This window comes from Euprymna scolopes, chromosome 18 (assembly GCF_053919585.1).
Source record: "Euprymna scolopes isolate OS-2025 chromosome 18, ASM5391958v1, whole genome shotgun sequence".
NCBI classification, from domain to species: Eukaryota; Metazoa; Mollusca; class Cephalopoda; order Sepiida; family Sepiolidae; genus Euprymna; species Euprymna scolopes.
In genome coordinates, this window is record NC_136499.1 from 84,094,561 (window position 1) to 84,105,571 (window position 11,011).

The 11,011-nt window shown below is 37.3% G+C and overlaps 1 protein-coding gene across 1 annotated transcript in view; it reads right to left on the reverse strand.

Moving 5' to 3' along the window:
• Nucleotides 1-371: 371 nt before the first annotated feature.
• Nucleotides 372-11,011, reverse strand: part of LOC145297674 (proteasome subunit beta type-6-like) — a 55,064-nt gene continuing 44,424 nt past the window's right edge. The window contains exons 3-6 of the mRNA XM_080143858.1: nucleotides 8,584-8,715; nucleotides 8,152-8,281; nucleotides 7,812-7,956; nucleotides 372-555 (exon numbers count right to left, since the gene is read on the reverse strand). Of these exons, the coding sequence (XP_079999984.1) occupies nucleotides 425-555; nucleotides 7,812-7,956; nucleotides 8,152-8,281; nucleotides 8,584-8,715 (538 nt within the window). The 3' untranslated portion in view covers nucleotides 372-424. The remainder of the gene's footprint in view (nucleotides 556-7,811; nucleotides 7,957-8,151; nucleotides 8,282-8,583; nucleotides 8,716-11,011) is intronic.

The window sequence follows — 11,011 nt, forward strand, 5'->3', positions numbered from 1 at the left end:
AATGCCCCTGACCCACTTCCTATAGCAGTAGAGCAACGAAACTTGGCACAGTTATTAGTCTTTCTCTACATAGGAACCAACAACTAGTATTGGAAGTTAAAATAAAAACTTAATATACAGATAACATTACATCTTTTCTATTCAGAAAAAAGTATTTTTGCACTCTGAAATTTTCTTTATTCACCATCAAATAAATTTAAATTATTTCCATTAATGTTTTTAAAACTTTGCTCTTCATTAAGAGGTGAAAATCCTACAGGATTCCTATCTTCTCATAGATTCAAAAAAGGGCAGAATTAAGGATGTTGAGTTATCAGATGGTTTAATTTTTTCAAGTGTGCTTCAAAAGAAAAAAAATAACAAAATGTAAGTATTCTTTAAAGTTTCCATTTTATTAACAAAACTTTAAATGAAAGGATGAAAACTAAAATTCCTCATTAAATTTTGCTATTTCATCACCGACCATAAGTATCTTCTCAATGCCGTCCTTTGTGATAACTGCCATATTAACGATGCCTCCACTGCTACCATCTCTGCTCATTGCCAATGCCAAAGCTGAAAAGATTAACATAAAAACTTGAGCAATCATTGCTGCTAACCCCCACACACATTTTGTTGACTTGGGTAAAATGTTAAGTTTCAATAAGAATGAAATCTCCAAGGATCCATTATTGTTTACCTATTTTAAAAACCAAACTGTTCTAAAGATGTGTCAAATATCTCTATATTTTGTAGGATATTTTTGAATATGGGCAAACAATATAAGCTAAGTTAATTTAACAAATCCTAATATTACCAAAATGGCAACTGCTTTTTTTTTTTTTTTTTTTTTTTTTAAATTTGCCTATGTATTTTAACACTATGCGCATATATTGTCTTTAACTCTTTGCTTCCATGCGAGTCGTTTCTTCTATTACTTTATTTTTTATTTATTTATTCATTTTGTTTATTTATTTCTCTCTTTTTAGCTTTTACCAACTGTGTATACCTTCTCTTTAAATGTATTTATTTAATGCATTTTAATTACATATGCGTAAAAATGGTCTCTAACACTTTAGTCCCATGCTAGCCGTTTTTATGGTCAGAAGAACTCTACTCGATAACGAATAGCCTATGCAAGAATATAGAACAGAGCTAGGACCACCTTTCTTTCTACTATAGAAGACAGAAGAACTTTATTTAAGTAGTATACTTAATATATGCAATCACCGTACGCTTGCTTGTATTAAAGTGTCCTCCATGATACCCATACCATACCAAACCACTGCACGTGGCTCATAATTTAACTGTCACTATATTTGTAACTGCAATATACATAATCCCAGCTGTGATACTAGGGCTAATTTTCTGAGTAGATGCAACACTCTGCGCCTTACCTAAATGACTACAATTCCAAATCCCAACGAACTAGCTGTCCCTATAACTGGGAGGGAAAAACCTAATAGCTAGCTACGAAATCTTATACATTTTACCTCCAAGACGATTGCGTTTGTCTTACCTGCATGCAAAAAAAAAAAAAAAATTCCTCCCTTCTTCAAACTAAACCTTACCTGTAACTCAAAAATCCTAATGGAAATCTATCTGTAAATAAATAACCCCTCTTCTCTTGAACGCTAACAATCTACTCCTTCCAACCTATCCGCCACTAAACTCCCACATTGCCCCGCATCTGTAGTGGAATCGCTAACTTCCAGCCCCTAATCCCTCACATGCAAACTGTTTTAATAGCCATCACTAAACATCTATACATTTCTACCTCTAAGGCATGCATTACAGCTCATTCCTATCCAGTAAGGGATTTAACAGCCTATGCACACAAAGGCAGGTACTTAACAGCCAAAGTACTCAGAAACAAAGTGATATGCACTACACAACTGTCTCCTCGAGTTTTGCAACGATTAATACGTTATTGAAATGACACTCCTTGATATGCAAAATGCCCCATGACTCTTACTAGAAAATACATACAACTTCAACTCTATTCGCACCTGAAAACCTGCCCATATATCTATTCACCTAATTACGCATGACTCAAAACTTGCTGTCTTATCCATGCTATATTGCACTTACATCCTAACCCTCCTATCAGCTAAAATAGCTCGGGCACAACTTGTAGCTCAATTCTTAATACCTACTCATACTGTAACATTATCCTAGATCTAAGTTAACATAAATAAAATAAAAAAAAGGGTAAGGCTAAAATCACATTGTCTCCTCCCTAACAAGCCCTCTTACAATCATAGACGCTTACACTGCATGAACTTCACCCACCCCCTTTATCCATTAACAAGTAAATAGCATGTCCCTAAATCATTTTGAGGAGTGTAACTAATCAGTAGAGATATAATCCCCCACAAACTAACCCAGTAACACTAACCACGCGGGGTCGCAGAAATACCTGGATTAGAACCTAGGCGCGGAGAAAACCCTCTCAGGGCTGACGGACCCAGTAGGTCTTCCCAGATCATCCGTCTAGGAGAAGGAAAACTCTGAAACTAAACCAAAGGGGAGAGAGGCCTCTTCAGTCTTGGATGACAACCTTCCTAGAGCTGGTGACTCAAACAAATTCACCGGTTTGCAAACCTAAATTGCTTAAGGAGTAGATAGGCTCTGTCTATCGCCCGGCTTCCATACTCCTTCTTTGCCTATTAGTCAAGCGCAGAGACACTATCTCAGTGATTCGACAGAAACACCCAGCGGTAGATCTTGTTTCCTGGCTAGGGCAATGAACGCCGTTCTTCCCCATTCCCAGCACGTCCCACCCCTAAAACTGAACATTTGGGAGTGCTTGAGTATAAGATATGCCTGAGCGATTAGATTGGGTTGACCTTCTTCTAAAGGGTCGAGGGTACCGGATTGACAGTTCCTGGCTGCTGTTCCCGACTGGTAGTACAGGAGCCCTAACTCTTTGGTAGCGCTTAGAGCGGCTGCTCCATCAACAGTTGAATAATATCGGGTTGTTTGCAGTGCCATGACGCGCATGGAAAGGGACCCTGCACTCATCCCCGGTGGGCTTTCCTGAGGCCACAATCCTAATTGGAGAAAGGTCAGCTGATGGTCTACTTGTGATGCATGTCTGAAGCTCCGCATAACCTCTTGTTTAGCTCCCCCTTACCGAAACTCTTAAAAAAAAAATATGACGACAGTACAATCTAAAAATAAGCTTAAACCAGGATTAGGGACAAACAAATTCAACTTGCCTCCTCCCTTGAGGCTCTCATTCACAAATATCCGTGGGCTTAGAACTAACTTAGCTGATGTTGAAGCATTTCTCTTAACAAATACCCCGGATATCTTAGCACTAAGTGAGACTAACCTACACTCCTCCATTCCCTCTAACCACTTTAACATGCCTGGATATCTCCCACTCTGCCGTAAGTACTCTGACAGACATATGCACGGACTTGGAGTTTACATTCGTAATACCCTTCCCTTGACTAGAGAAACAAACCTAGAAACAGATGATCAAGCCTTTATGTGCTTTAGACTAAACATGCAACACAATATTAGCTACTATTATTTTCTCTACCGCTCTCCCTCGACTCAGGACTGCTCCATAATAAACAACGTATCTGACAGCATAGACACGGCACTGTCCCTCGACACTAGCGTACAAATACATGTGTTTGGTGACTTTAATGTCCACCACAAAAACTGGCTTGGATTCTCTACTCACACAGATGCAGCGGGCAGCACAACCCATAGCTTCGCTATATCTCACTCCCTATCACAAATTGTTACGTTTCCAACCCGTTTCCCTGACCAGGAAGAACAACACGCATCACTTCTAGATCTGTTTTTGACCACAGTTCCCGATGACTGCATAACGAAGGCCCACAGCCCACTCGGGAACGCTGATCATGCAGTGATAATGGTTGAAATCGCCCTAAACTCCAGACCCAAAACTGAAGAGCCAGTGCTCAAAACAACGAGATATTATAATAAGGCTGACTGGGAAGCCATCAGGGAACTAATTAGAGATGCTCCATGGAAAAATATTTTCTCTCTCCCTGCTGAACAATGTGCAAACGAGACCACTGACTGGTTCAAAACTCCAATCGAAGCGCATGTTCCCATGCGGAAATTTTATAGTAAGCCCCACTCTCCCCAATGGTTTACGTCGACTTGTGCAACTGCCATTGCTCAAAAGCAGCATGCATACCGTAGGTTTAACCGACATAAGTCCAGTTCAAACAGACTGAAGTATATAGAAGCTAGAAATAACGTTAAGAAAGAAATAGCGACAGCTAAGAGAGAATTTACGGAAACCACTAAAAAGCGCATCGAAGCACAAAAACTGGGAACTCGAGACTTCTGGAAAATCTACAACAGTGTAGTAAATAATGGGCAATCAACAATTCCCCCACTAACCAACAATCACGAGGTTGTCTCCTCAGCAACCGACAAGGCTAACATGCTTGCCAGTCGGTTTGCCTCAAACTCCACACTGGACCCTTCCAACCACCCCCTACCTGACTTTCCTATGCGGACAGACGCCACGCTAGACGATCTGAAAACCACCCCTGCTCAGGTGTATGCTATCATAAAAAACCTTGACACTTCAAAAGCATGTGGACCCGATCTTATCCCAGCTGTGCTATTAAAAAAGTGCTCAGCCAAAGTAGCTCCAGTTCTCTCCAAACTCTACAACAAATGCCTTAATGAAGCTTGCTTTCCGGGCTGTTGGAAAACTGCTTCTGTTGTACCAGTATTCAAGAATTCTGGCGAAAGGACAGACCCATCAAATTATCGCCCCATTAGCCTCCTCCCACTTTTTGCCAAAATATTTGAGACCATAATTAACCATGCTCTAGTCCATCATCTTACAGATGCTAAACTACTGACTGACAAACAATATGGATTTAGACAAGCCCGTTCCACAGCAGACATCCTCACTGATCTCTGAACGTATATACCATTCACTGGACAAAGCGGGGGAGGGCAGAGCGGTAGCTCTAGATATATCTAAGGCTTTTGACAGGGTATGGCATGAGGGTCTCCTCAGTAAAATCAGATCATACGGTATCACTGGTAGAATACTTAACATAATTAAATCCTTCTTAGATAAGAGAAAAATCCAGGTTGTCCTCGACGGTCGTACATCTAAACAATATGATATAAATGCGGGGGTGCCCCAGGGTTCTATCCTTGGACCTCTATTGTTCCTGATATTCATAAATGACCTCCCCGACAACATTGCCTCTGAGATGGGTATGTATGCTGATGACACTACACTCTATGGCAGACACGACAGGAAGACGAATGAACACATTTCTAAAGAAATGGCAGAAACACTAGAGGAAGACCTCCAATCTGTAGTGGAATGGGGACAAAAGTGGTTGGTCGCGTTCAATGCTGCCAAGACTAAACTAGTTTCATACAATAATTACAAGAAACCCTCCCTACCACCAATAGCAATGGCCAACGACTCTTTATCTGAGAGTCCATCTGTCAAACTCCTTGGCCTAACGTTCACAGGAAACATGAGTTGGAACAATTACATTGAAGGCATTGCCAGGGCCGCTGCAAGAAAGGTAGGCTCTCTCTACCGTGCTAGAAAACTACTAACACCCGAAAGTATCCTGTACCTCTATAAGGCCACCATTCGCCGATGTATGGAGTATTGCTGGTGCATCTGCTACTAGTCTCTCGCTCCTTGCCAAGGTTCAAAAGAGAGTCGCAAACCTGATAGGCCCTGAACTGGCATCTAAGCTTCAGCCTCTGTCCCATCGACGAAATGTTGCATCTCTCTGCCTTTTCTACAAGTATTTTAGTGGTGAATGCTCTGACGAACTGCAATCACTTGTGCCCCCACGACGTGAGCACCCTTGACAAACCCGACAGGCTGCTAAATCCCACCCCCACACTGTAGAGATCCCTAGATGTAAAAGATCTTTTTACTCCAATAATTTCTTCCCCAGAACCGCAAGACTCTGGAATTCCATTCCAGGTCCCTGCTTCCCCAACAGTACTGACGTGCAGAAGTTCAAGTGTAACGTGAACCGACACCTTGCTGCCCAAATCCCTACATAGTACCCCAGTAGTTGCTGCCCCTTATAGTAGCCCCCTACACCAAAGTGGCAATTTGCCTTGTTTGGGGTGAAAATGTAATAAAAAAAAAAAAAATATCTAAATAAATATAAGTTAGGAACAATCTGTTTCTGAATTGCATTCAGGATTTCAAAATAGAAGTGACCAATTAGAATTTTAAAACTAAACTGATATCAGTTAACTAAAAGAGGAAATATTTTGAAGAATGTCACAGAACTTTTCCAATTTCTGAGAATTAGGCACTATGGGAATTTTGATTTTGGACCTTCAAATTATTATTACAGTATATTTTTTCTTTTCTTTAAAAGGTGAAAAATAGTATTTGCTGTAGCATTATAAACCATAAAAACACTTTAAATAACCAGATTTCAAAAACCAAGGTACTTTTAAATTCTTAATATTTGAAATGAATCAATGAATAACAATTTCTAATCACCCTCCCCTAAAAAAAAAAAAAAATTCCATTTATTGTTGACTGTTTATGCTGACTGTAGTATTAGCATTTTAGTAGTAGCAGTTTTAAAACAAGGTAACTTTTTATAATTCGAATTCAAAAGCAAATTTTAATTGAAACTATGAATATCAGAAATAATTTTAATTGAAACTATGAATATCAGAAATGCTAAAAGTTTAGAGCTATTAAACTATTCCGATAGTAGAACCTACCTCTCAAATTTCCTCAAGACAGAAAATCTGTGTGTTACCCATATGTTTTCAATATTGTCACATTCATCAAAAACTTTGATGCCAGCACCGCAACAGGTCCTGATAATATTCCAGTTACTGTACTCAAAAAGCTACAACCAGAACTAGCACCCATTCTTCCAAAGCTGTTCGATTGATGCCTAAAGGAGAAATGCTTCCCAACACCTCGGAAAACCTCATTAGTTTGCATAGTATTTAAAAACGCTGGTGATCGGTCTTCTGCATCTCAGTACAGACCAATTAATTTTTCTAGTGTCATGAATAAGAATATCCAATCATGCAGGAGCAGAAAAATAGTCAAAAAAACTTATTTTTAGTCAGATTTTCAAAAATCTATCATAAGTATTAGATTAAGATTATAAGCAATTTTAAATTTTTTCACCATTTTAATTTTTTTTTCTCTCTGACGATAAAACAAATTTAAAAATTGAAGATGACATTTGCTGTGTAAAATAGACACTTTTTCAAAAGTTTCTGTCAAACAGTGCATAGTGTTTAATACTCAAGTTTAATCTTTCAAATTACCATTAACGTTTTGATAAAATACAAAACTATTAAAATATCAATTCAATTTTGTGTTTGATGAGACTTTCATTTAGGAATCTCTTTAAATTTAACTCAAGTCAAAACTGACAAATACTTTTTTACTTTTCTGACTTTGTGAAATTGAAACCTCTTCAAAACTTGTTTCATTCATGTAAAATTAACATCACATTTTTTTTTAATATTCTTTGCTATCTTAATATAAATTTTCAAATGTAAAAAATTATTATTTCATATACTAAAAGTTTTTATTAAATTGATATTTTTTTTGTTAAATCTTTCCATTGAGAAAATAAATTTTATCAAAAACTTTTTATTCTTTCAATATTATTTTATGGTAATAACACAGCACTGAATGGATTTCGGAAAATATACTTTGGTGTGAATTTCAATATACAAGTGAAATTAAGAAATCTGGTTTTGTTAAGCCACCAAATACTGAAATCTGATTATGTTAAAAAACAGAGAAAATTTTATTTTGGAAGAAAAGAAAAATTTGTGAAAAGGCTTACCATTTCCAGTGAATTTGAGACATTCTTCTTTGGTCATCCCTGGCTTGTAATTAGAATCCACATAACCATAAAGATATGTACTTCCAGAACCTCCAAGAGCAAATGGCATACGCGTAATCATTCCACCAATTGGAATGCTAAATACCTACACAAACAGAAAGCCGCATATTTTTAATTTTTGCAATTAATAACCATAAATTAATTTAGAAGAAAATAATCTATTATTTTGGACAATGTCTTTTTTTACTGAAGTATTCATATACATGGAAAATCCACAAACGATCTGGATGTGGAAAGGCAAATATATAATAGCAATGGCCAAAGAAAAATAACTTCTCACCTGTCCACCTTCATGTTTATCCCAACCAGCTACAATGATTCCGGCAGTTATACTATCTCTATAATTATAACATAAATCTTTGAAAATATGGGCTGCGACTTTGACGCGTGGTTCTTCACCCATTTCCATTCTAGATCAAAATGAAAAATAGAACAGTCAGAAAGATTAAAGGTATCCATTCCTATCACTAAGAAATGGAAGATTCCTAAATAACATGGCTTGAAACTGAAAGAATTCATCAAAAGCAAACATCTTTGTCGGTGCAATGGCAAAATACAAGGAAGTTGAAGGATTGGAAAATGCACCCCTTCAAAAGAAAAGATTTTCAAAATTAAAAGCAACAGTATGCTAACACATCTAAAAGTCAAACTATTTTTTATAAAACTTTAAATGATTAAATTTGTAAATAGGCTTTTATAAGTTTTCACTCACCTGTAGAAACTGAGATGGTAGTGGACAATATCTGAAACAGCTTCTGTATCAGCAGCTGAACCAGACCGACAACAATAAATGTTGTCAGTCACTTTGGTTAACTTGTTAGACACACGATTGGCAATGTAGGCTCTAAAAAAAAAAAAAAAATGAAGTGGAACGTTGGAATTTACAGAGGAAGTTAGAACCTTTTTTTCTTTTTCATACATCGGATAAAAGACAAATTTGAAACAACAGCCCCCACCCACCTTCTCCAATATAAGAAAATAGTCGTTTATGTAGAGAAGTTCTGTTGATCAATTATTTAAATGAATATTAGGTTTTCCATAAATAAAAGTCCATAAAAACTTATCTTTTCACTTATTTATTTATGAGCAGAAGGGGCTGAAAATATTTTTATAAACAGAAAAAATAAAAAAATCAACTGCAAATCTTCAGAACGAAGCTTTATAAAAAAAAAAAAAAAAAAAGTGATTTTGTTTGTTTTCGATGCCATGATATTTGTATCTTTTCAGGATACAAATTGTTCTTGAAGGAGACGGTAACAATTCTATAACTTGAAAGTAAATTTTATTATGAACGAAATAATGTACAAATGACTTCTCAGAGTATAAGAAGCAGGGTTGCGGAGTCGGATGGTAAAAGTCCAACTCCAACTCCTAGGATGCCGACTGCCGACTCCTTGACTTATGTGGAAATCTATTCTGCAAATCCATATACCAGCCTCCCACATCTATTCAGCATTTTATAATTACTTTTCATGTATATTATTTTTTATGTTTAATATTCACTTGTATGATAAATATACTCACATATACACTATACAAGCTTTAGTTATTTCTTTTTTTTTTTTTTTTTTACTCATGTCTACCCCTAACAAGACATATCACCACTTGGACGTAAAAGGCTACTTTTTGGGATCATGTCTAGGAAAGATTAGCAAGATGTTGGTTTATGTAACATTTTAATTTTTGCATATCAGTACGAGCAGGAAGGAAATTCCAAAGTCTAGCTGTTCAAGGGAAGAAACTATTAGAATAGAAAGCTTTCTGGCATCTAGGAATCTCAACAGTGAAGGAGTGAGAAGCAGGCTTGTCAGGGATATATATGGTGAGAGGGTACAAGTACAACAAGTTCATCAAAACACCTTCCATTAAAATATTTGTAAAACAGACACAGAGATGCAACATTGCGATGATGGGACAAGGGCTGGAGCTTAGTTGAAAGTGGGACCAATTAGATTGACAACTTTTTTTTGGAACCTATCATGTGACAACAATACTCCATGCATGGGCGAATGGTGGCCTTGTAAAGACACAGGATACTCTCAGATGTGAATAGTCTTCTAGCTCGATAGAAGGAACCAACTTCTTTGCAGCAGTCTTTGCAATGCCCTCTATGTATTTGTTCCTGTTTATACCACTTGCAAATGTTAGGCTGAGGAGTTTGAAGGTAGAATTCTCAGGTAGGGGTGTTATTTGTCATCGATACAGGCAGTTAGAGAGGCGTCTTGTAATTGTTAAAGGAGAGCAGCTTAGTTTTACTAGCATTAAATGTTACCATTCATTTGCGGCCCCATTCCATAATTTTCTAACGATTCTGCCATTGTCTTATGTACATCCGTTCTTCCTTCATGCATGTTATAGAGCATTGTATCATCAACAAATATACCCATCTCGGACACAATATTATCAGGGAGATCGTTTATGAATATTAGGAATAATAATGGTCCAAGGACCGACCCCTGAGGCACTCCTGCATTAAAGTTATGCTGCTTGGATGTACGTCCACCAATGACAATCTGTATGCTTCTATTGTCTAAGATAGCTCTAATTATATTTAGTATATGTCCACTTATAACATACAATTAAATTTTCATTAACAGCTCTTTGTGCCAGACTTTGTCAAAAGCCTTAAATATATCAAGGGCTACAGCTGTGACTTCGCCCGCCTTATCCAGTACATGGTAAATGAGTTCACAGATGAATGTTAAAACGACATTGCCTGAATCCATACTGTTTATCAGAGAGAAGATTTGCTTTTGCAAGGTGGTGAACTAGTGCTTGATTAATTAAGTCCGCTACGATTTTAGCGAATAGGAGAAGAGACTAATAGGGTAATAATCAAGAGGGTCTGTTCTTTCATCAGAATTCCTGTAGTACACTGGTACCACAGAGGACATCTTCATGCTATTAGGGAAACAAGATTCAGCAAGGCATTTATTCTAGAGCTTGGAAAGTATGGGGGCTAGCTCAGTTAAACATTTCTTAATTAGTAATGCAGGGAATGAGATCAGGCCCACATGCCTTTGAGGTGTCCAAGTTTTTATATTGCGGACATGAGAACAGGTGATTTTTACATTATCTAACCTGTCCACATAGGGAAATTTGGGAGGAAGCTGTTTGTTGGCTCTAAGGTGGAGTTGAGG